At 45.6% G+C, this 25,179-nt stretch overlaps 9 protein-coding genes across 9 annotated transcripts; 4 read left to right on the forward strand and 5 right to left on the reverse strand.

Moving 5' to 3' along the window:
- Positions 1-1,078: 1,078 nt before the first annotated feature.
- GL218_00403 (GTP-binding protein rhoA) lies at positions 1,079-2,141 on the forward strand (the record flags this gene model as incomplete). Its single annotated transcript, XM_033576820.1, has 5 exons — positions 1,079-1,146; positions 1,202-1,229; positions 1,452-1,649; positions 1,729-1,863; positions 1,986-2,141. 5 exons carry the CDS (start codon positions 1,079-1,081, stop codon positions 2,139-2,141), a joined length of 585 nt encoding a protein of 194 aa, XP_033442037.1.
- Positions 2,142-5,910: 3,769 nt separating this feature from the next.
- Positions 5,911-7,799, reverse strand: GL218_00404 (Vacuolar amino acid transporter 2; the record flags this gene model as incomplete). The annotated part of the gene is made up of 4 exons (XM_033576821.1): positions 5,911-5,939; positions 6,019-6,591; positions 6,658-6,820; positions 6,879-7,799. The coding sequence occupies 4 exons, from the start codon at positions 7,797-7,799 to the stop codon at positions 5,911-5,913; spliced, it is 1,686 nt and encodes a 561-aa protein (XP_033442310.1).
- Positions 7,800-8,745: 946 nt separating this feature from the next.
- GL218_00405 (putative aspartic-type endopeptidase CTSD) lies at positions 8,746-10,526 on the reverse strand (the record flags this gene model as incomplete). Its single annotated transcript, XM_033576822.1, has 3 exons — positions 8,746-9,080; positions 9,136-10,228; positions 10,287-10,526. The coding sequence occupies 3 exons, from the start codon at positions 10,524-10,526 to the stop codon at positions 8,746-8,748; spliced, it is 1,668 nt and encodes a 555-aa protein (XP_033442039.1).
- Positions 10,527-12,931: 2,405 nt separating this feature from the next.
- GL218_00406 (uncharacterized protein) lies at positions 12,932-13,945 on the reverse strand (the record flags this gene model as incomplete). The annotated part of the gene is made up of 1 exon (XM_033576823.1): positions 12,932-13,945. The coding sequence occupies one exon, from the start codon at positions 13,943-13,945 to the stop codon at positions 12,932-12,934; it is 1,014 nt and encodes a 337-aa protein (XP_033442040.1).
- A 451-nt stretch (positions 13,946-14,396) lies between these two features.
- Positions 14,397-15,183, forward strand: GL218_00407 (Protein GET1; the record flags this gene model as incomplete). Its single annotated transcript, XM_033576824.1, has 3 exons — positions 14,397-14,483; positions 14,548-14,734; positions 14,810-15,183. The coding sequence occupies 3 exons, from the start codon at positions 14,397-14,399 to the stop codon at positions 15,181-15,183; spliced, it is 648 nt and encodes a 215-aa protein (XP_033442041.1).
- Positions 15,184-16,062: 879 nt separating this feature from the next.
- GL218_00408 (uncharacterized protein) lies at positions 16,063-17,230 on the forward strand (the record flags this gene model as incomplete). The annotated part of the gene is made up of 2 exons (XM_033576825.1): positions 16,063-16,082; positions 16,183-17,230. 2 exons carry the CDS (start codon positions 16,063-16,065, stop codon positions 17,228-17,230), a joined length of 1,068 nt encoding a protein of 355 aa, XP_033442042.1.
- A 447-nt stretch (positions 17,231-17,677) lies between these two features.
- Positions 17,678-19,491, reverse strand: GL218_00409 (uncharacterized protein; the record flags this gene model as incomplete). Its single annotated transcript, XM_033576826.1, has 4 exons — positions 17,678-18,062; positions 18,118-19,175; positions 19,234-19,385; positions 19,455-19,491. 4 exons carry the CDS (start codon positions 19,489-19,491, stop codon positions 17,678-17,680), a joined length of 1,632 nt encoding a protein of 543 aa, XP_033442122.1.
- A 1,355-nt stretch (positions 19,492-20,846) lies between these two features.
- GL218_00410 (uncharacterized protein) lies at positions 20,847-22,137 on the reverse strand (the record flags this gene model as incomplete). Its single annotated transcript, XM_033576827.1, has 4 exons — positions 20,847-21,490; positions 21,540-21,911; positions 21,967-22,047; positions 22,104-22,137. The coding sequence occupies 4 exons, from the start codon at positions 22,135-22,137 to the stop codon at positions 20,847-20,849; spliced, it is 1,131 nt and encodes a 376-aa protein (XP_033441958.1).
- Positions 22,138-22,719: 582 nt separating this feature from the next.
- Positions 22,720-23,507, forward strand: GL218_00411 (Survival motor neuron-like protein 1; the record flags this gene model as incomplete). Its single annotated transcript, XM_033576828.1, has 5 exons — positions 22,720-22,812; positions 22,878-22,936; positions 23,035-23,113; positions 23,215-23,302; positions 23,398-23,507. The coding sequence occupies 5 exons, from the start codon at positions 22,720-22,722 to the stop codon at positions 23,505-23,507; spliced, it is 429 nt and encodes a 142-aa protein (XP_033441845.1).
- Between the last annotated feature and the right edge of the window lie 1,672 nt (positions 23,508-25,179).

The following is a 25,179-nucleotide window of genomic DNA, read 5'->3' on the forward strand; positions in this document are numbered from 1 at the left end:
CTCTATGTATATGTAGCATAACATAGCAACATAGCAGCATGGCATAGCATGAGCTTCAAATGCAGGACGCTGCGCACAGGCCCACTAAGAACAGTCCATAAGGTACCTAAAGGTAGGTAGTCCACATGCATGGAATATCTTCAATGCTGTAAGACGGTGTCGTGGCTTGGTACAAGGCCCTTAGGTACCTTAACCAGGCTTTAATGATGTGTGTTTTGGTGGGTTGCCTCCTCGAGATCCGAGGTGCAAGGGCCAAAGGACTTTTAGGGACGACTCATAGGGCACATGATGAATGTATGTACAAATAAGTACTTTCGGATTGGGGATTGGGACGGAGAGTGGAAAGCAAAAGCCGGCCAAGTCAGGCCAGTGCGAGTGCAGAAACGGGCATAAATGTATTATAAACGGGTACAGTACGCGGTGCTATGACTGAATGTACCGTACCTATTGTAGGTACCTACTTTGCATGTACATAGTATTTGTATTTGTATTTGTTTATGTTTTTCAAGGACTTAGCAGAGTTTTGGTAGTTTTGGTAGTGTAAGCTACTAAGACGACCACTAAAACTTGCCTATAAATCCCTTAACGATTGAATAAGCCCCACTAAACCCTGTCCCCGGTTAGGCCTACATTGTACCTTTTTGTCTTGTGCCTTTCTGTGCTTGTCCCCAATTGTCCCTTATTTCGTGACTTGACCCGCTACTTCCTATTATTTTGGCGCTGATGCTGCTACCTGGTCTACCTGGTTACCTGGAGTAAAAAAGTTATGTACTGTATGTAGTGCCTGCCTGCCTTATCCTACCTTGCTGGTGCTACCACTATCAATTGAGCAACGACCTTCCAACCTTCCAACCTTTCCTCCTTCTCACATTCTCCATCTCTAATCTCCTCCATCTTCTTCCATCATCCAAACCTCCAAACCTCCAAGGGAGAACCCATAACGAACAATCGCGAGGATTCAATCCATCAAGACTTTTGACCTCTTTTTTATCTTCTTGCATATTCTCTCAAATACCCTTGAGCAAACCCCCGTTCCTATTCTCTCCCCCCCTAAATCCGACCATCTTCTTACCCAAACATGGCTGAGCTCCGCCGAAAGCTGGTCATCGTCGGTGACGGTGCCTGTGGTAAAACTTGTTTATTGATGTACGTCGCTTATCAAAACAAACTCGTCTCCTCCATCATGCTAATTCAACTATAGCGTTTTCTCCAAGGGAACGTTCCCTGAGGTAAGAGAATAGCTGCTTCGTCATCACCATTGCTTTTTCCTCCTTCTATTCAACGTACGCCCGCGTCATACCGAAACAAAGGGTCGTCGGTCCCGTCAATCCGCCTTCCGAGCTACTACCTCGTCGCCCATTGATGCCATCATGTGCATCCATCGCGTCCTGATAAACAATCAATAGGCCATTGTACACAATGCTGATAAACTGTTCTTTTATTTTGAATAGGTCTACGTCCCCACCGTTTTCGAGAACTACGTCGCCGATGTCGAGGTTGATGGAAAGCACGTCGAGTTAGCCTTATGGGATACAGCTGGTCAGGAAGACTACGATCGTCTTCGACCTTTGTCTTACCCTGACTCTCACGTCATCCTAATCTGCTTTGCTGTCGACTCTCCCGATTCTCTGGACAACGTTCAGGAGAAGGTTAGCATTTCCGCATCTCATACTGGTCGTATTAGGTTTCCTAGATAAGTAATTTACTGACATGTGCTCTATCTGATAGTGGATTTCTGAAGTCCTTCACTTCTGCCAAGGCCTGCCTATCATCCTCGTTGGCTGCAAGAAGGATCTGCGCTACGACGCAAAGACAATTGAGGAGCTCCGCAAGACTAGCCAGAAGCCTGTCTCCCCTGAGGAGGTAAGTCATCATTATCATTACAAACTTATTATTTAATCTGGGTGTTTGGAAACACGTGGGATCTCCATCTCCAAACTCAGCCTGACTCTTTGTTTGATTTATAATCGCTAATATTGTCATAGGGTGAGGACATTCGCAAGAAGATTGGTGCCTACAAGTACCTTGAGTGCTCAGCCAAGACGAACGAAGGTGTCCGAGAAGTTTTCGAGCACGCTACTCGCGCGGCTCTACTGTCTCGTAAAAGCCAGAAGAAGCACTCTAAGTGCTTAGTCCTTTAAGAAATGTACAACATCTTTATGATACCTTCGACATACCGTCATGATCCATCATCGTCCTAGGTTCGTCTCACGGACGAGATATACAGATGAATAAGGGTTTTAGACGGACTGGGGAGGGTTGGACCGCCTGTGCGTCCTAGTCTCGACTGGAGTTTGATTCGTCTTCCCGTTTTAACTGCTTCGGTAGGCGTGCAACTCAGGTCAACTCTTGCGTGTCTCCCATATTACAAAGGGAGTATATTGGTGACGGGGTAGCGGGTATCGTTGTATTTGAATTCCCATGGTTCGAGAAAGGGGGGATGGGCAATGTATTGCCGTTAGAGAGATGTGGGTGGTGTGTTGTGCGTGTGGTATGTGTGTCAAGATTGGCGAGACAACCCCAGAGAATACGGCTATATCATAAATCTTCTCCTTTTTACTGCTCTTGGTAATTCCCGCGTCAGGCCAACCGGGAGACGGACATTTGTTGCGCAGGGGCTACTCTTTCTACCTGTCTTTTTTTCCCAATCATACTCCTTACTAATCGTCATGTCCTGCCTGGTTTCCCACATGCGTCTTGTAACTGTTGTGCTGCCCTTCGTAGATCATTAGTCCTAGGAGGCTTGTAATGTTCCATCGATGATTGAGAAAGCTCCAAGACTACGCCCACGAGGTTTTATAGTATTAGCCTTGATTGTAGCCCGTAGTAAAAGAGGGACAGTATGGATTAATTCAATATGTTGATAGTAGTATATGACAGATATAACGGTGATGTGTCGTGATGTTTTCATGAAGTCAGGATGTTATCTACTGGTGTAGTTCACGATAACACAGTGGACATGTGATCGTTGCTTACTTCTACTATATAATAGCATCTGTCCAATAGGAAAGAGGGGAGAGGAGTCCGTGGACACTTAGGTATTTCATGCACACCACGCCCTGATATTTTGAAGGCTTATTAGTTCAATCTTGTAACCTAGGATCTTAAACGGAGGCAAATCAAATCAAAAAAAGGAGGACCGTTCAACTATGGTAATAGGTAGGTAAGATTGGTAGTAAGTTAGTTTGCCGTAGAGGCCGAAGTAAAATACTCGCCAACGTATGCTTCCGTGTCTCGCCCTTTCAGAACAACACACTCCTCTCGTCTGATTCGGTTCGTCTGTCTGACTGACTACATTAGAAGAAACCTGTCGAGCTCGCCCCGCCGTTACTGCCCCTATTCTGATGCCGTCGTAGATTAAGAAAAGAAAAGAAGAAAAAAAGGGGGGAGGGGGTTCTGACCCCGTATCGCCCTGGAACATCTCATTGTACAACGAACTCCTCCCTCCCCTATGACCCTGACCTTGCCCTGCCCTGCCCCCTATCTACGCCGAGTACCGGTGGAAAGAAACGAATGGTCTAGTAGGTTGGAATTTGGGGTTGGGACGGGTTGGGTTGGTTGGTGGCATTGCGGCGCCGTGGAAATTCCCTGCCCCCCTTTCCCCTTGGGTACTCCTACGTCTTCATAGTTGAAGATTTGGTGGTGTGTTTACACGGGGCAGGTCTAGGGATGTTGTTGTCAGCTTGGTTTCAAGGCTTGAGTAGGAGGAAGATATGGTGAGAGAGCTACTGTGTGTGTGTATACATATGATAGTAGCTATATGAAGGTTATGAGAAGTGAAGCGAAGGGGCTTCAACTTACAGCACCGCAGGAATCGCATTTCTTGGTGTCGCCGTTGAAGGTGACACCGCACTTGGGGCAAGATGAGTTATGCATTTTGGCTAGTTGAGGAGCGGTTACGTCCTTGGTGATATATGATATGGATTTGTCTTCTATGTTGCTGTTAGCCAGGACTAGCAGGTACGTGGAATAAGGCAGAATAAGTAATCATATAAAACTACGCTCTGTCTCGCTCCCTACAATGAGAAGGGACGGAGATGGCTAGGCAGATATATATATATGTATGTATATATATGTAAGAGATGAGGGTAGATAAGGTAGGTTGGTATCACGACAGTTGATCCTTAGGGATTGATGAGTCGTCACACGGCACGAAAGGGGGACGAGGGTAAGTAGGTAGTGTTATACTGGTAGTGTTATACTCACGACAGATAGGGAGATCGAAAGCTGATCTTGGTTATTTGGTTTAAGAATTTCCTTTGACTATGGTGTGATGGAACGGACGACGGGTGGACTGGGTATTTAAGGCGGTGGATAAGAGGACAAAAAAGGGGACTAGCTGGATTATCGAAAGGGTCTCGTCTTTGGAGCTTTTATTTATAAGTTGGCAAGCGGGGTTCGGTGTGATCGGAGACAAGCAAGAAATGGGATAGAAGCTTACCTGTAGCTTAAGGTAGTATGTATAAGTGTATGTAATTGTATACGATACTGTATGATTCTTGTTTCCGAATGCCATCTCTTTTTTTTTTCCATCTTCTCTTCTGTCCCATCCCGTCTTTGCCTTGTCCTTACCTGCCTACGTACATACGCACGATGCTTCACATGTTGCCTATGACGCCTATGACGCCCTCTATCGCTCCACGCCGTCTGCCTATCTTACCTACACCCTATTACATGCTAGATATTACACCCCAGATACACATAATCACATAATCTAGAAGACCGTGACTAGTTAGCCAAGTCACGGGTCCCGTTCGACGTGGGAGCCAGTGGGAGCCTTCCTAATGGGGAGCGGCATCGATAGGTCAGCTGTTTGCTCTCCGCGCGGGTTACTGGAGTTGGGGTAGCGCGTAAGCTATAAGCCGTAAATCAGAAAAAAAGAAAGAAAAAAAGAAAGAAAAAAAGATAGAGAAAAGAGATGGATCTGTTGCTATACGGTAACGGAATTCGCCTTCGGCATCCTACGTATTCGCCTAAGGTAATGTGCCACGATGGAGATGACGGAGTAGTAGCCTAGGACTAATAGGACTTGAACGTTTCCAATTTGTTGGTGTGTATGTTGATGTTGATGTATATGTAGTCTCGCGTGGTGTTCATGTCGATATGCAATATGAATATGTGACAATGTGTATGGTATGCTAGGAAGTATACTGTGTATGTACTTATGTTAAGTATGTTAGGTATGTATATAGATAGGTATATAGGTAAGTATATATGTATATATGTATTGTAAAATATGTCGTGTATAAGAGATATATATGTGTATGTATGTGTGTGTGTATGCGTTGGCGTGGGTAAAACGGCTTCGGCCCTGTCTTAATGTGGTTCTTTGCATCTTGCATCGACCCATCCAGACGCCGACTTGCTATCTAATCAATCGTGCATGTGCTCATCCATCTGTGACTGGCCTAGAAAGTAAACTGCAAAGTGCCGCGTAAACCCAGCTAAATCCAGCTGAACCAACCAAACACATCGTCCCGCGATAAGCGATACATACCAACCCACACACCCTTTCTACAACCCTTCCTACTGCTACTACTACTCTACCCTACTCTATTATACCTGCAGGATGACCGAGGTGGGGAGCTGCACATAGGCGCATCCTCCTTCACGCCTTAAGAGTATCCTCAAATCATATCAGATTTCTCCATCTCATCTCGGAGAATCAACGCCCTGCAACTTCGCCATGCTGCTACGGCTGCCATCGACCGGTGGCGTTGCCCGATGATTCAACTATCGCGCGACCGGTTCGATGCCGACTGGGGACTGGCATTATTAAATAGCGGGCTGTTGTATGCAATATGCAGTTTGCCTTCCTTTACTCCAAGGCCTAAAGGAGCTTCGCATTACGTGTATGGATAATATACAAGGACAAGACCAAGGTAAAAGCCAAGGACAGATTCTATAGCTCTAGACGCACTGGGATGGTTCGCCCCCGCCTGCAAAAAAAAAAAAAACAGATATAAGTCAGCTCTGGTACGGATAAAGACGGGTAGCCACGTCGGCAGCTAAACTAACCTTTGATCATTTTGCCAATAGCTTGGAACATGCTAATAACCATGACCAAACACCCAAACGCCACGATGCCCATGGCGACGTACGTCTTCCACGACCTTGAACTCAACTTGATATAACACAACGGCGGCAAGATATACGCCAGCGCGCAGGCGCTCGTCGCACCAACGAGCTCGAATACGACCCCGAGATCGCACGTCAGCAGACTCAGCGTCATGGCCGAGACGACCAATGCAGAGCTGAAGATTAGGTGCAGGTTCATATTGAAGGGCTCGTTAGGAAACCAATAGTTCATCATGACTTCCCGACAGACGAATGCCTCTAATGGTAATGTCGTGAGCATGTTCAACCCGAAACAAAGCCGCGCGATCGTCACCATCGTATTATCGGCCGGGAAGTTATTCAGCACGTTTCCGAGAGTCTTATCTCCGAAGGTAAGGAAGCCCGCGAGGGCCATAGTCATACATGCCAGCATGGAGATGCCCGTAGAGTAGTGAGTCACCTTTGCGAAGCGGTCTATTGTTGGTGTCTTTAAGGAGCCGTAAATTAGGAGAGAATTATGTTGACAGACAAATGCTAGCTTTCGTTAGCTACCCTCCTTATAATGCTTAGTTTAAACCATGATTGACGAAGTGCACATACCAAAAGAAATAACGCCAACGGCCTGAAATATGCCATCATTTATTGTGAGTAGCGGTAAGGTAAAAGAGCCGCGGTTTTCCGCGGGTGTAAGAACGCTTTGAACGACGACGGTAACTAATATGATACCCATGCTGATCAAAGCGAATGTGCTTGCTTTGGCGAGCTATCTTCACTTTAGCCGGTCGATCAGACTGATTTTTGCCACACTGTAAGAGGCTTACCTTTGCAATATCTCTATATAACGTCAACGGGTAACTTATTCCAAGTATAAAGAAACAAATAACCGCTCTGCGGTCTGCGAGTAGCCATAACACGGGGGTGCTGCTCAACCCTGGCCATATCGTGCGTAGAACCTGCGGTATCGAATCGCCAACAATAATTCCAAAGGCAATCATGCCGCCGAACGCGAAAGCCCATTGCGCAACGCTTATGGCAATCAGTCCCGGCTTGCCAAAGCAGTGCTCGACTGTTCCTTGAAAGCTGTTCGCGCCGCTTAGTTTACTATTGATGACGATCAAGCGAATAGTCCAGTCGACAATAATGGTTAGACCGATAAGCAATACGATGCCTGCCAGTAGACCGGCGTCCTTGAAAGCGTAGGGCTGTCCGATAATGCCGGCGCCTATAATACTATTCGCCATATTCATAAACGCAGAGCGCATCCCAGATTTGGGCCTCGTTCGTTCTCGTTCGGCCCACTCGTGAACATCATCGTCGAGGCTGTTGGCTAGGGCTACAGAAGGAGCTTCGATGTCGGTTAATAGGGGGTGTCTTGGTGTTGAATCATCATAGATAGGGCTGTCGGGTTCTGCAATATCGAAGTAATCAACGGGTTCGGCTGGATGATCATGACCGTTCGCAGGAGGTGGAATATTGGTAGGTCTTAAATCAAACCGAACTCGATTAGGGGTTCTTGGAGTGCCCGGGGTGCGAATAGAACTAGGAGGAGCATCGAGGTCACCGTTATTCAAATGCACTATAATGCCATTCTCGTTCTCATTCCCATTTTCGTACTCGTCCTCATCTTCATCAGAAACGTTTCCTGCTAACAGACCATGCTGCTCTTCGTTTGCGGGAGCTTCGGTTTGATTAGTGTTGCGCGTTTGCTCTCTATTAGAGCTATGAGTCGTGGCCTTGGCCATTGTGTTATCACGGCGGCATCCTTGCAAGGTAAGAAATCGTATCCGTCCTCAATAACGGGTTGATTTTGTTAGTAGCGAGTGCAATGGATTTACTGGTAACAGATCTCAAGTTGAGCCGCGCCTCATAGAGTCGAGGCCAGTCTCAATGAAACGATTACAGATTACGGATTACGGATTTCTTTCTTATCATCATGTGATAAAAGGTACATACTAGCGTACCTTGTATGTACATACATTAGGTACATACTATAGTAGCACCTACCTACATACTAGGTGCTAATGCAGGGGATTCTAATTGGTTCCAAAGCTTATGAGCAAGACCCCATTATAAGTCCCTGTTGTCTGGGTCTATTGTATGGGTCCTATCTTCCCTAAGCTTCAACTTTATTAAGGTCGGTCCGATATTAAGTACATGGTCAGGGACTTGTACCTAGGTACTATTACGTAGTTTCTAGGTTGATAAGTTTAGGTCGTTTCGTTTCGTTTCGTTTCCTATATATTTCGTTTCCTCTATAATACATTCGGTACCTAAGTAGTAACCATCTTCAGGAGATAATTCTTAGGAGAGCATCATTATCACTATCACATAAAATGATCTAACAAATAGTAGCAACAAATAGTGGCAGCTTTTAGTTAGAATTGAATATTTCACTGTCTATTATATAATTATAAATATAATACCTAACAGCGTATTTTGATTTTGTATGCCCGCGTTAGGCTGCTGACTCTTTCGTTCGTTCCTCACCCGCCCTGGGTATCAAATATTCGTGTACTCTTCCTCTACTAACTAGAGAAAAATGCTCTTAGTTAGGTATCCAAAAACCTAGTAACCCCTTTCTATCCAAATGGTACGTCTACCGTAATGAAGGATTGTCATCTGCTTTAGCAAAGCAGCCCGTAGTATATATGCAAATGCGAGACAATTAAGATCCAAGACACCTTATGCCTACATAATCATGCCGATTAATAGGATACACATCAACGACGTATATACGCCCACTGCGCTTAACCTCACGCCCGAAGAGTCTGTGGTAGGCGTGCTTCCCGGCGCGGACTCTGTCGGCGAACTGCTCGTGCCCGAGCCTGCGGCTGGCGTATCTTCGGGAACGAGGCCAACCCCAGAACCGTCTGAAGGAGAACCCGTTGGGCTGGAACCATCTGATGTAGCCGTTGCGGAAGCCGATCCGGAAGTCGATGAACCACTTGGAGATGTCGTTGACGTTCCGCTGGGGCTTGCACTGCTGCTAGTACCGCTGCTGGAAGCTGCCCTGGCGGCGAATCCTATACTTTTAGTTAGTTTCGATCTATATAACATAATATGCGGTTTCAAACTTACCGATTTGTTTTTGGTCCATATCGAACACGCTGTAGACATTCTTCAAGAACATATCTCCAAGAAGCCAAGCGCCAGGCACAAATTCCATTCCATACACGCTGCCGAAGCAAGTTCCAGCAGTGTTGGGAGCAGTTATAAAGTCCTTTGAAGAGGCTGTGTAAGCTTTTCCAGAGAAGGAGAATGCGACTTCACCATCGGTATCACACGGAACAGTATAAGTCTCGCCGTTGTCGATAGTTTTAGAACCAGGGATCAGCTTGTACAGAGCCGCAACATCATCAGGGGGACCGAAAACAAAGGTGGTGCCGGTGTCGATATAGGCGAGTCTACCCTTCACTCCAGCTGACTTGCCACCAAATAGCACATCGTCCATCGGGATAGCCCAACTATTTCCAGACTTGAGGCCAGTGTACGATATGTCACCAGTGTACTTGGCCTTGTTCGGCGCACCAAAAGCCACCTCCCCGTCGTTAGCGCCATCCGCCTTCCTGTTCAACGCAATTCCAAACACATTAGAATCGATCAGCTTGGCATCCTTGAGATGGGTAAGCCACGTGCCGTCGACCATGGACAGCCCCAAGATACCCTCAAAGGGAAACTGGGAAAATTGGTCTGAAGTGATATTAGCAACGCCAAAGGGCATTGTTACCTCCAATCCCGCGATGCTGATACTGTCAGACACAACGTGCCCGCTCACTTCTCCGGAACCATATTCTACCGAGTAGTTTTCTTCGGTGTCCTTGTACGTCTTGGAATCATTTGGTCCAAATGTATTATGCTTGGTGCATGCGCTAGTGGTGCAACCCGAGCCCATAACCCACGTTGTACTAGCACCAGTATCGACAAGCATGTACATCTTCTTCCCTTCAGAGCCAAAGGCAGCCTCGACAAAATACGAGTAGTCCGTCCCGTCCTGGTCGATTCCCACAGCATTGCTGACTGAGGGGTTGACGGCAGTATCTACATGGTAGTTGTTGTCTCGATTACGAAGAGCTGGATCCTCGGATGTGGAACGAGTGGGCACTTTGGACCCGTACTTAGCTGCTAGGTTCTGAGCAACTCTTGAGAGTTTGTCTGTGTGGCTGTCTCTGGACTATATAGAGCTACATGTTAGTATATATTCAAACTTTGTGGCCACGAGCTTAACATACAACTGATCGTTTCGAGCTCATCTTAAACGTTACAAACCCAAGTTGCGGGTTGGAATCGCTAGGAGCATCTCGCTTTACATTGCCATGGGCTTTCGAGTTAAATGTGACGAATCCAATGTTGTTTGAAGCCTCTCGGTTATCTAAACTGCCATGGCTGTTGGAGTTTTCGTCTGTAGGGAGACCCTGGACAAGGGCGGTACTCCATAGCAGGAGCTGTAGCGATAACCTGCTTTGATGCATGTTGAAGAGTTCCGCAACGTTCTCCCCCGACTCGAATTACCAAGTGCCTCGGTTTCCGCTCTAGGTCGGTTGCCGTAGTTGAATGATAGCAAATCACGCTGTCATACACATTCGGATCCAATACCGCGTAGCTGATTTAGATAGGGAAAGCTTGTTAGGAGCGGAGGCAAAATGTTATGGGCCAATTGGGTCCTCGATGTGGTATACTCTGGCGATTCACAGCTCAAGAGTACCAGACTCTCTGGTCTAGATATTATAGTATTAGATATTAAGAGAGTGTCGTTGATAAACCAGAGAGTAATAAAAAAAGAAATTGGCCGACAGGGAAAAGCCAAAAAAAAAGGAGGTTGTCCGTGGATAATAGATACAAGGCACGTAGGGTTTCGTAGAAGTATTCGATATGTCGATATGGATTCCAAACCAAGTGCGCCGCCGGGAGAAACACGTTTGATAAATAAGACAGGTAGAGAATTCCAACCAGGCCGCCCCGGTCTATTTCAATGAAAAGAGAGTAAACCAAAACGATCGGGTATGTGGCAGTGAAACAAAGACGACGACACACGCCAACAATAGAAAAAAGTAGATATCAGATGGCTGTGGAGAAGGTAAGAAGTGTGAATACTTAGTGGAGGTCGGCAAAGACGGAGGAGGAAGGAAAGTTAACGATTCCAACGATCCCCCCTCAACCCCTGCAGTCATCAAGCCCAGTATCTTGGCCTTCCTGTTGGTTGGTTCTCTAGATGAGGATAACGTTAGACTGCGGGATAGACTACGAGGTCTGGTACGTTGCTTGTTCGGCTGTCAGGTAGCCGAAGCTGTCCATTTCTTCCATTTCTCTCCGTGTCTAATACATAGTATCTCAAAATGATCAATCGGATTAGCACTAGGGGCACGAACGCTCAAGGGAGAACCCCTGCTTACCAGGGGCTAAGCAGAGATAGCGCCATTTGTGGGCGCACGGCTTTTAATCTACTTAAAGATGACCTTAGAATGCCATGCGGCTATGGCGTCGTCCAAGTACCTATAAAGTAGTTTCTTATTATAGTGATCTACTTGGGAAATTGGGTCTCCCTCTAAACTGGCTGATGATTGGCCCGTCTCTGATAGAGTCTTTTGTGTTTGCAGCGCAAAGCGGTCGTGAAGCTACCATTCTTTGCAGCCTCGAGGCCTATTTTCGATGCTTTAAGCTGTATCCCTTCCGGCTCTGCCACTACAGAATTAGAAGGCTACCTCGTAAACGAGCATTCGGGTGCTTGAGTTGTTGGTAATGTAATTGGCGCCACTTGGTTGCTTGGCTTTGGAAGAATGACTGATAACAGAGCCTACAGTATGTAATATATACAATACGACCTCGGCGATACATACAAACCCCATAGAACGCTTAAGGATAGAGCTAGATTGCTTGCAGGGATCCACTTCAATGGCTCCATGTGGAGTTCGGACTGAACGGGTATGGATGAGCAGCCAAGAAGACGCTTGAGTCTGGAGATCCTTGATATAGGAAATCATATCCACGGATAGTGTCTTTACCAACCCAGTATTCAAATCTCACATTGGCCATCAATTGCGGCCCACACGAGTTAATCAGGACGGTCAGGGTACTCAAGCGACCTAGCCTGGGGGGAGAAGTATTTGATAAGGTAAGTCATGATTACGCACGTCGGGATAGAAAATAGGTCTGAAATGTTTGGCGTCAAGGTGAGACTAGTTTCGGTCGACACGAGGCAACCGAGTAAAAGGCCAACCACATAAATGCGGTAGAGGCCGGCGCTTGGCGTTACTAGCACCAAGCCGTCATTCCAATTCTTATCAGCCGCTTAAAATTTTCCGTAAGCTCAAGCGGCTTTCAGCCACTTCGTAGTATGGCGGTTGGAAGCTCGGATCTCTGTCAAACCTTACAGAAGGATCGGATCTCGATCACGGCCAAGAAGTATCAGATTTCTGAGGTTGGCAGTTTAGTACCCAAAATGTAAGGTGACAGGATAATTATAGGACGAAGCGTCTTGTGCCGTCCAAGTTGTAGCAGAACTAAGCCCCTGCGTCAGCCTACCACGAATTTTGGACCTATCAGCGTCGTCGTTGGACTGCCGAGCCACGTCTTAGTTATTCGGTATGTACAAAGGCCTTCCTCAGCCGCCACCCGGATAAGCTATGTATGTGCAACTGATGAGCCTCAATTTGAAGCAGACGTCCATCCTCTTTCGTCCATTACGAGAAGGAGGTATGAAAACGAGGGCAAGAAGGAAGCAAAGGGCATATAACATCTGGACTGGTCGTTTCAGTCGCTTGGTTATCTATTCTTAGGTGTTCAGTTTCCCAAGTAATGATGAGTTGCTGACAGCGTCAATACTGAGGCCTCTATGCTTTTCCCCAACGGTTGGCAGCTTTGCTGGACCAATTCGGGCTCATTCCGCCATTTTGGACCCCATTAGAGGGCGATACTTTTCGCACCAACGTTGTGCGCTATCCAGTGTTCTCCACTGACTACTGTTCTCCGGCGTTGTGGAAGCGAGCCTCTTATTTACGGCCAAAAATGACTCGAATTGCTGATCACTAATGAATTCCACCGTCGCTATAGTGCGCAGAAATGTCCAGACAGACTCGCTTATCCAGCGTAACGAGCTAGTGATATCAAGGACTTCTGTAAAAACGGACGAGCAGACTATGTCGCGGTTTTCATCGTCTTTAATTCTGCTGATAGCATAGATGAGAAAACTCCAGCTGGAAATGTCGGTATGATTCTTCAAGCAGAACTCTTTAACATCAGTAACTATAGACCCAGCCAGTCCCGGATCTCGATCTATTAAGAGCCGAGCGTGATACCAGGCAGGATAGTTGCGAGGATGCCGGATTCCCGCTACCATGACAACATTCTTGATATCGTGCTGCAGGTCCACGACTATATTGTGAATTGCATATAGGTGGAGTAGCCAGCGACGATGTGACCAGAGGGTAGGTGATTTGGCATGCCGATACAGCCTTGACGTGAGAAGGCTATCCACAAACTGCTTCTCTCGTCTTAATGACAACTCATCTATCTCGCTAGTTTCTAGCGACGATATGAGCAGTCGTTTCCGGGTATTAGCGGCTGTCAGATGTTCCGGGTCCATAAGCAGCAGTACAGCTGTTGCAGCCATCACTTCGCTGCGATTTACTGTACTGTCCGCATGATAGGCCTGAAGCAATTGGCGTGCAACGAAAAATGCTTGAACTAGCCTGAGCTTAGGAATTGCGACAGCCGTGCCATCTCTAAGGTAGTTGACCCCTGGTTGTAGAGGATGGCTTTTCCCAAGGAATTCGATCTCTAGCAATTCATTTTCTGGTAGCTTCGCGAGGATCGTTGAGATATCTTTATACACCTTATTTGGATCATCAGCTTCTAAGTGAGCCAAAAGATCTTTATCTAGCGAGCGGGACATTATGAATGTGAGCCACTGTTAGTTAGCCATAGAATCGCTTCGTAAGGTAAGAGGTATGTAGGTTATATGGTAACCATTTATGCAGCCCTAAATACCAAATACCATAGTACATAGGTAAGTAAAGCATACCTAACCTCGTAGATTATTCATAGTTCTAGAAGCTGAATACCAGGTAATACATAAATACATGTAGATGGGACAGCGAATATAAAAGTGGGAGGTGGACCTTGTGATCTTGGTAGTGGGGTAATATGCTTTTAGCGGATAATACTTATAAAATCAATCTTTTATCTTAGTAACGTATTTATTTAACCATCATAAGTTTCAAGGCCACATATCGGATAGGACACGAATTTAAAGCTTTCTACTACTTTAGGTAATGTTCTCGTGCCAAAACTTGTCCGCTGTGACGTTATCCTTCTAACTCAAGAGAAGCAGTGCTCGAGACGAAATGATATCTGTACTGCTACTGGTATTCCTAGTCGAGCTCGGTATTCACCTTGTGAACACTGTCGGCGCCGCGACGATAAATAATCTAGTAGGATAATTCTCCGAATATACCAGGGTAGCATCATATCAATGGCTGGCTGACCGCGATATAGTTGTGGAACTTATATCTAGCTTTCCCGACCGAAATCTCGAAGCAGGCGGCGGAAAAGAAGACGCTGCAAAAAGAATATCTTACGATCCGCCGCGACCTGAATGCTACGAGCAGCCAGGACCAGTTTGCGAAATGGGCGAAGCTCCGACGGCAACATGATAAGCTGATGGAACAGCTGGAGAAGATGAGTTCGTTTCCCCCCCAAGCATACAAGAGGTGGATATAGATAATAGGAGATGAAATTGACCGATTTATGTTTTAAGAAACTTCGCACGAAAGCGCCAAATCAAGATTCGACAGTACTATCAACATTCTACGTTGGTTAGCGACATCGGGGTTGAAGTTCCTCCTCCCTTTCTGGTACGCAAAGCAGCCCATGTTCTGGCTCCCTCACGGCTGGTTCCCATACTACGCCGAGTGGATTTTGTCCTTCCCACGAGCGCCCGTGGGTAGCGTTAGTATCGCATCGTGGCAGGTAGCCTGTGCCGGGATAGTCTTATTGGTGAGCGATACCATTACAGCGATTCTAGGATTGGTACTAGGTGCAAATATCGCCGAGCAACAACCAGTCAAGGTGACCGCAGAGAAGGGACCCATACCAAAGTCACAAGGAGCAAAGGCTAAGAAGGATTCATGATTATTTGGGATACATAGAGAGGTTATGTTACGTTACGTTACGTATGGGCTATTGCTTAATCGACTAGGTTAATAGATATGGGATATGTCTCTCATCTAAAATTTGACGCAGAGTTTTTCATGGCAGAAATGCTAGGAACTCTGTAACACGATTGAGATGACTCTTGGCAGAGTACTTTGGGTCGCTCTAGGCAAGCATATTGACTCTGACGACCATGGAGAAAAAGATCGTTAAAGCTTCGAAAGTGCCAATTAATAATACATCATGGTTCTCTTACCTTGGAATCGGCATCTATAAAGATGCAAGTTTAAGACATAGACGTCTTAATTACTCGCATCTTCTAAACCAATATGATAAATGATATACAGCATATATAGTGTATCATCCACTATCACAGGCCTAGTCCTCAAATCCAGTTCAGATGCGCCCCCATGACTCGCATATTCTGTATTATGTAGAGTTGAGGAAAGGAAAATATAAATTTTCAGAGTGAACCGCGAAATTTGAAGAGAAATAAAGAAGTGGATATGAAGGTCACGGGCCTATCAGAAGCTCACACCCACTAGTTCCATATATATACATAGGTACAATCGGGATGTATTGTCTGTCCTGATTGAATGCGTCATGTACAAGTACAAAACACCTGTGACGAAGGTCTTCAATATATATAGACACACTAATGTACCTAACCTAACACATTAACATCAAAGGCTGACTTGAGGTCTAATTCATGTGCATATCATCTGGTCAAGCTGACTTTTGAACGAACTAAATAACTTCCTTTGTTTTTATATAGAACTTTAGGCAGCCACCACATATACTGGCGGAATGGTTAGGATATATCTAGTCGTGCACCTAGCTAGATAGCAAAAAGACACAATGGCGATTCCCTGGGGAACGTGAGTTTATCTACACCACCAGCCGAAAGGAAATTTACCTTATATATAGGTCTCTACCTCACTCAAGATATGGAAGCTAATATTGTACGTCCACCTTTAGGATAAAGTCCCTCCTCATATTCTTCGGCCCTATGCTCTTACCCAAGGCCATAAGCTACTACCGCTCCGTCCGCAATGCGCCCCGCGCCGCCGGCGTCTCGATACAGCCGGTGCCGCAACAAGCTCTACGCGCCATCGCCGCGCTCATCATGGGCGGTCTCGTCTTGCTCTGCGGCGTCCTCCCCCTCTTCTCTCCCGAGAACATCTTTGTGCGCACACAGTCGCGCCTACAGATCCCAACCGATGTACTCTTCAACCGACTCGCGTCTCTACGCCCCCTCTCCGTCGCCGACGACGCTTTGCGCACACGCTTCGTAAACCTCGAGTCTAGGTTGCTATACCTACAATTCGGCCCCGAGGTCCTAGCCACCTGTCCCTTCTGCACCTCCGACGACCCCCGCTCCTACTTCTACTACGCTCTTCCCGCGCTCCTCACACCACACCTCACCAACCTTGTTCTCGCCTCCCTCGCAACCTCTGAGCTTATGTCTGGGTCCTACGGCCCCAAGTGGCGCGCCACTGCCGCCGTAGCTAGCGGTCTCGGCGCCGCTCTCGATATATATCTGGCCAACTCGTACAACTACCAAGCGAACGCGCGAGCTACACGCCTAACCGATCTCGATCCTTTCTTCTGGAACTCGCGCATAGCACGACAACTCGGGCTCGCCTCTCTCGACTTCCTCCTGGCTTACTTGCTGTACCTCTCTAGCACTAATCGAGCCTTTGTCGCCCCGCCGAGCGCCGCCGTGCGCGTGGAGGCCGTGACGCGGCAACTGCAGGGGACGAAGGGACGACTAAATGCCATAGGGATAGTTAAGAACACGGCGAACCGGGATGAGGAGCTACGGTCACGCAGCCAGGCGTACTGGCGGCACGAGGGTATGCTGATGCGGGAAGTTATGGAGGAGCGCGAGGTAGTTGAGGGTGTGAATGATGCGCTACAGAATCGTATTGATATTGGCGACATTATGAGAGACGCTGATGCCTACGCATTAAACGTGCTGCCGAGGATGGAGGAAGCGGTTACGCCGGAGACGATTGTAGGATAACTAGATGATGGGATGGCGTGTATAGATAGAGCCTCATATATGGATAATACGGAATAAAATTCGGTTTAGAGTGGTATTAAGGTTGTGAAGGTATGCGTATTTAAATTCAGCATAGGCTGTCTGAGATCGACATGTCTATTTAGACTGACTGGGTTGTAATTTCAGCGTTATAGGTGGGTAAGCAGTTGATACATATTAAGCAGCCGCCACTTGTTCGGAGAAAGAGTTGGGTATACGAAGGTGTGACTGATAGCTAAGATCCAAATGATCCATTTGAATAACCTATCCTCCCCCCCTAGGAACTAACTGAAGCTATTCCCTTGAACCGTATCCGACAAACGCCATCAGATGCTGCATGGTATGCTATATGCCTTTATCAAAGCTAGCCGCAGTCGAAACAGTAAAATGCTTGTAACGCAGATACACGGGTAGTATTTTGCTACCTAATTAAGTACCTCGAGTATCCGGCCTCGTCGTGCCGGCTGTACTCGACATGCTGCCCTTCCTTGATCCTCCAGCCTGCGATGCCTCTTCCACGCTCCGTTCTAAGAATCCGGCCCACAGGTCGGCAAGGGACTCTCTGCTGGCCGAAGTTGGTGTCGTATCTGAAAAGAAGTCCGCACTCAGAGACGGCGTACTAGGTGTTCTGTGGAACGGAGAGCTAGGAAGGCGGAGACTATTAGTAGAAGTTCCCGGCCTCGCCAGTCCAGCCTGTTCTCTTTGCTCGTCTGTCCAATTTAAGAGTCCTGCGATGATCTGGAGGATCTGGAACTTCTTGGGATCAGAACGGTCAAGGGCTAGGAACTGAAGGAAGTGATTCGTAACAATTTGTCTATGCCAAGTTAGTAACTACAATATAGGGGTTAAGACAATAAGATCCAACGAACCTATCGATGCTGTCCTCAGGCTTAGTCTTCTTGAGGTATCGAAGAGCTTTTGTTAAGTGATCGTTTAGGACGATAGCTTCATGTCTTAGCTTGCCAATGAGGAGGTTCTTCTCTTTAACCTCCTTCTCAAAGGGCGCAGTTCGTTCCAACTCCTTTTGTAACGATTCTTTAACCTTTTCTGCTTCAGTTGCTCTTGTGTCCGCCTCTTGAACGAGCTTCTTGAGCGCCTGAAGTTGCTCCTCGGATGTCTCAACCATCTCACGCAATTCTTTCTTGCGGGCCTCTTGGATTTCTTGAAGCGCCCTCTGGAGACTATCAACAGCTTGAGACTGACTATCCCGCTCTGTTATAATTCGCTCATAGCTTTCTCTTAGTGTTGATAGTTGCTCTTCTAGGGCAGCTGCTTTCTCGGACAGGCTCTCTCTGATTGATCGCTCCTCCATGGCTAATACTTCCCAGTCACCCATCGCATCCTTAGCTGCCTCTGCTTCTTCTCTTAAGTGTTGTATCTGCCGCGTCAGGTCTTCCTTTTCCTTTAATGAGTTATGTTGAGAGAGATTGTTCCTGCTGCGGAGACTAGACAGTTCTCTTGTCGCATCTTGCAGTTCGGTCTTGAGCTTTTCGATTTCATCTTGATAACTTTGTACACCCTTTTGAAGCTCCTCGTTTTGTCCTTCTAACTCTTCAATGCGTTGATTTGCTTCTTCTAATTCTTCCTTTCCTCTTGCTAATCTGGTACTGACGTTCTCTTTGATCTTCTCGACCCTGCCTACCAGAGTTTGGTATTGCTCCTCGACCTGCTCCTTCGCGGCTTCGGACTCTTCCAAATCTGATTTGAGCTGGGCTGTTTCTTGAACATGCGTCTCTTGTATGGTTTCGAGCTGCTTTCGAAGTTGCTCTACTTCTGCTCTTAAAGCTTCACGCTCTTGTGTTATAGCGTCTAGCCGAGCGCTTGTGTCTGTGGATTCGGTTGTTTCGTTTGCGACTGGTTCGTGGGCAGGGTGTCCATTGGTCGTAGGCGACGGGGCATGACCATTTGCGGATTCTTTTGGTATATTCTACCAACTTTATTAGCACTCAACTGTAGAACCTGAATTCAAAGTTGGTCGGGCTCACTTCTACGACAGGTGTGTCTGGCTCGTCGGATTCGTTGCCGTCATCTTCGAGATGCACTCCATCTTGGTTTATATCTGTGGCTTTAATTCCATCCTCGAGAGGTTTTGGCTTTGGGGCATTCTTCTTCTTTTTGTTATTCTTTTTCTTAGCAGCTATATAATAATATGTTAGTTATCGTAATCACACTGCAAGACGACAACAAGAAATGTTTAGCGACCAACCAGTATTTAACTGCTGCGAAGGCTCTGTGGGAGTCATGATGGAATCATTCGTGAAGATTCAAGATCTAAAATGGTAACATCAATCGTAGGTGGCCCTCGAATGGTAATCGAAGAGAAGTTTATTATGTAAAAACGTTTAGAGGTTGCGACGTTCTACTGCAAAATCACAAGTCTACAGTCCACAATCCACACGTAAGCCGTTGCTGTTTATTGAGTCCCCTAGTACCTGTACATACACCCGGTACCTTACAGTGCAGTGGTTTATTTTAGGTAACGAATCAAATTACAGTTGATTAATTAGGGTGCTAGATCGGCTAGCGTCCCACAATACAGGGCTCATTCTAGCTATCCGACCACTGTAACAGCGGGGACTTATCAACTGAGACTGAGCCTCTTAACATATAAAACATCTGTAAAATAAAAGTGGCATTAGACGTCTTCTTGATGATCGGATTTATAGATATAGATATATGTATTAATGTAAGGCATATGTTGCCAGTAATGATATAGTATTGCCAATATGTATTCTACATGGGAAAGTTATATACGAACTGATATTTATTTACCATGACTTGTCTTCGATCCCGGCTATCCAAAACTCACCACTTACAAGAGTCTAGACCATCTCGATGTGACGTCTAAGAGGCCAAGAGTTGTAGATGAAGAATAGCCTGTCACACCTCGCATGAGCTTGTCCTCGAATACGAGATTAGCTTAGCGAACGGTCTTAATATTCCTCTTAGTATTATCTATTAACTCTAGTAAAATCATTCTTACTACTGACAAAATTGTTTCTATAGATTGTATAAAGTCATGACCTTAGATACGTAAAAGTTCCGTTCTAAGAGCCCCCGCCAGTGGCTCATGGCTCATGGCTCATGGCTTTGATTAAGATGTGGCTTATCATGTCACGGACCAATCAGTCCTTACGACGTAGCCACTTGATTGGCCAATCATTCATAATACAAAGATTTCCAAATTCCGAGGTTACCAATTTTTCTTTCTTCTACACATATTTTACCATCTTCGCTAGAATTTCTTAAAATCGAAGCTGCTTTGCTCAATTATTGAGCTCTAATGGCTGATTCATCCTTCTGGTCGAAGTAGAGCGAAAATTGCCCTTTATAATCCTGCTGTTTACCTGACTTAATCCACGGGTACAGCGGGTTCGCTATGTGCAGATATATCATTCTCCCATTTTCTCGTTAAAAGGTGTAACTATGTGGAGCGTGAAAACGTGAGGTGATCAAAATAGGAGCATGTTTCTATTCATAATATGCACGCAATGTGCAGTTTTTCATATAAAAAATAAAGTGCACAGGGCTTTCTCGATAACAAGGTCTCATAAAATTTATTGTAAACTATGTAGGTATAAAAAACGCCTCGAAACCATTATGCAGCTACCTTCTTCGTCTTTGAAGACTTCTTCTTCCCCTTCTTGCTTGCCTTAGCTGGTTCCTTCACAGCAAGCTCATCCTCGGGGGAATTATGACTATCATCTTTTGCTTCTTCGGCCAGTTCTGTCTCTGCTGTATCAGTCCCAGGTACTGCCTCGATGGCTTTCGGTACCTCGTTATCAACACCTTCAAGCGCAGGAGGGTCACTGGCTGCTTCATCAACTGACTTAATCTTGGGGCCCTCAAACTCATAGCCCATGTCCTGTAGTTTCTTTGCGCGTTGGCTGCGCTTCTGTTCTTCCTTCGTGATCTTCTGCGTCCATGTTGATTCGGTTAAAGGCTTCTTCAGATGATTACCGACCATCTTGTTTAATGGTACTTTCTTGAAGCGTCTGTTTGAACCTTTCCAGAGATCGGCATGAATCTGTGACTGAGGAACAACCTTAACTTTCAGAACCCGGCCAAATAATAGATAATTATCCATAGTTTTTGAAACAATTTCTGCTACCGGCGCGGAGGCGAATTCGATGAATGCAAAATGTTTGCTAGCGCCTGTCTTCTTGTTCCTAGACATCCGTAACTTCTCTATTTTACCGAATTGGGAAAAGTAAGATCGCATCTCATGTTCGTAGAAACCATCTGTCATCGCTATTAGCGCTATTACGAGCCAATTGATGAACTAACTTACGCGGGAGACGGCCAACATATACAACACCACGTTCTCCATCCTTGGAGCTGGAGGATTTGAGCAGTTCCTTGGATGCTTGCGGGATTTCGCCTACATCTTGTCCTTCTTGAAATTGAGCACTGGTATCGACCATAGCATCTTCTTCGTCGCTATCAACGATATTTGCAAGAGCCTGAGCGTTATCACGCTCATCATCTGAGGACAACAGGGTTTCGTCTTCATTTGCGACCTCACTCTCATCCTTCTCGCTTTCTTTGGTGGATTTAGAGAGCTTCGTCTTTACTGAACGGCCTGTTTTGGCCTTCTTCAATTTGCTATCGTCTTTTATCGACTTGGTCTTCTTTGCCGCAATCGGGCTCTCATCATCGGCCGCTATATGGTTCTTATAAGCTTACAGAAGCTGGGATTATATGTCTTTCGTACTAACCTTTTCGTTTGGTAGCTAAAGTATCGGCCTTGCCTTTGGAGGTAGGCTTTGCAGTAGGCTTCGCAGCCGATATGCTGGCTTCTAATAAATATTATTAGCCAAATGATACTTAAAGCCTATTAATTAGAATATCCTACCCTTAGATTTCCTCTTCCTGAGTTCTGGTGCCATTTTTGTTTATAATTTGTTTGTATCGTTGACAATATAGACCTAAGTGCAATGCGCTCTTCTACTGTGCTGAATCTAGGTATAGTTTGAACTTTTTCTTCTTCTTTGCGCTGTAATTCTGCCGTTAGAAAATTTGGCGGTGAAATAGATTAGGTAACCCCCACTTTCCCCAGATAGAAGAAGTTACATAGGTACCTAACGTTAGGTACTTTAGCTACATCGGTACATTCGTCGAGGCTGCAACCGCTTTAGAATTAATTTAGGTATAACAACTTCTCAACAAATGCGTTGGTAGAGTTGTTCTTTAAACGTTTAGAAATTGAGTTAATAGATCTCTTCCAGAGACAAATGAAACTTTCTATATAAATTCAGATTTAGGCCTCGATTACAACCCAAATCTACGTTAAACCCCCTAACAGGCAGGACAGGTAACCACCTACAAAAAGAGCACCTCTAAACCCAATTTTCTATGCACGCCAGACGACATACATCTCACTCCGAAGTCTTTGCAGTACATTCCCATTCACTACTGATTACCTAAACTAGAGAAATTCCAATCGATCCAAAGGCCTCTCAGCTCTCAGAATGGCTCCGTCCAATAAACCATTGTCCCATAAAGAGATTTGGGATGATTCGGCTCTCATAGATTCGTGGAACGACGCGCTAAAAGAATATGAGGTATGTTATCCAGGTTTTCATTTTCTTGAGCTGACAAGAGCCGATGTCTAATTACCATTGTTTAGAAATATCATAGTATACACAGGAATGGAGGCAACGTGGAAGATCTTCTAAAGTCCGACGAGTAAGTTCGCACCTACTACTCAAGTCCCTACATAGATTTATCGGCATTTTATCCACACACACACACATATATATATACTTACATGAAGATCATTCAAGAACAACTCCGGATGCCAAGGACGAGACGGAAAAGGCTCATCCCCTCGAAGCTGATTCCGAAATGGGAGTTGAAGCTACTGTAAGTCATAACCCCAACCCTATTGAATGGCTACCCTTGAGAGAATCTCAGACGATCAATAAAGCTTGGCCTAGATCTCCCAAGATTCTAACGAAACACAGAATGGCAGACAAGAGAGCGGAACGTCAACTTCCCAGCACAGCCACCCGCTTGGTGGAGGTCCCGGTCCTGGAGGGCTACTAGGTTCAGGTGAGCTTCATATTAACCCTTGTCCCCGTTGAAATTCTAGAAAGAGAATATCTCTGGATACGAAGGAGTCGATCATGCTAATGCTTATATTGCAGTGCGTGACGAAGGCCTCAAGAGACTATTGATGTCGTGGTATTATGCAGGCTACTACACAGGCCTTTACGAGGGCCAGCAGAACCAGACTCAGCAACAAACATCTGAATAGAGGTGAAAGGGAAACTTTAGAGATCTCATATCTCTAATCCGGAATCTAGTTAAAATCGTTGATGGGATTCTTCGTGAGATCGACTTGACAGGGCAGGGGATCTGTAACGTTAGATGTTACAGGCTTTTGTGACAGCGATAACGTCACATACAGAGCTTAAATTTTGTGAGTGTGCGACGAATTATGCACCAGTTCACATCCATAAGGAATAGTACAACGTAATACTACAAATTACGGAATGTTAATTGGAGGAGCAAGACGAAGAAACAAATTTGAGGCTACCATTACGCTCATGATGAAGATCATGGCCTGATTTCTCCTTGTTTGGGGGTTGCGATTATCAGCCTAGCCATGGAAAGCTCGTTTTCAGCTTTATTGAGAGGGAATAACTCTTATTGATATGACTTCATTTTAAGGGCATCGTGAAATACGTGCTAATAAAAACAATGTCTTTTCTAATACTATTGATATAATATTATAATTTTACATTTTACATTTTACATTAGCCATTAACTATTAACAATTGGCGCCAAGTTTCCATACTAATCTAATATTTTAAATATTTCAGTAAAATACTTGATGGTAACTTCATAGTAAATTAGAGCCCTTAGGTGATTCCGAAACCCGGGCGAACCATCACTAAGAAACCGCCGCTAGTGTTGCCTTATTGGGAGTTTTTCTAATACTACGTACGACGCTATATATCCACGAGCTGGGAGCGTTTAAGATGAATTTGAGGATGAGACTAGTCAAGAAACGGTGCATGGTGCGGAGGACTATGTAAGGAACAGGGATATACCAATGACAAGCATTGGCGAATCCAGTTTAGACTAGGCCAGACCCAAGTTTTTTCTCATTTGAGTAAAGGTTGAGAGCCAGGATATGGGTTATGATAAGGTTAACCCTTAAGCAGGAACAATCTCATCCGTCAGGGAGTTCGGATGGCAGGGAAAGGATCTCGGCACGGGTCCTTTTGCCATAGAAACATGTAGATTTCTTGGTAAGCATGGGAAAATTAAAAGTAGCTTACTATGTAGGTACATATTAGTTATTAAAGGTCTACAGAGAAGAGAAAGAAAAATAAAAGATCCGGCTCCGGCATAAAAAGCAATAAAACGTGGTCCCCTTGAGTGTTCGGTATAAGTGCCAAGAACAGATCGCAATACGGACCCTAAAGAAGTTTCAACGGAAGCGCTTCTCTGGTTTAGCTGTACTGGTCCGTGGGCTTTGGGCCTAGACTAATAGCTGTCATATTATATACACCTAGCGGTAAACAATCGAAATGGCAGCTTTGCTTCAGTATTATAGATTCAAATTCCCTCTGGACATATCCAATACATAGAATTATCTCTATTGTAAAACTCATCGTAAATTTTGATCCTACATAGGAGCTATTGTTCGAAACGTTTACTACGATAACATTCAGAAGGAATAACAATTCTAGATTGGAAAAAAGGTCAACTTCGGATTGGCTATCCCCAGCCTTGGCGTCCTAATAGGGGGTTGAGCTATGACCGCATTCCCCTGGTTTGTAGTCTTATAAGCGAGGGGTCCAAACGCCATCCGAGACAATTCTGTCACATCCACCTCCTACTCCAAGCCCATGTACGTCTTGGAGCCGCGAAACCCGTCTTCTTCATGGGCCGCCCTAGTCCATACTAGACTGTGCTCC

Source organism: Daldinia childiae (genome assembly GCF_008694065.1).
Source record: "Daldinia childiae strain JS-1345 chromosome Unknown Scaffold1, whole genome shotgun sequence".
Taxonomy (NCBI): Eukaryota; Fungi; Ascomycota; class Sordariomycetes; order Xylariales; family Hypoxylaceae; genus Daldinia; species Daldinia childiae.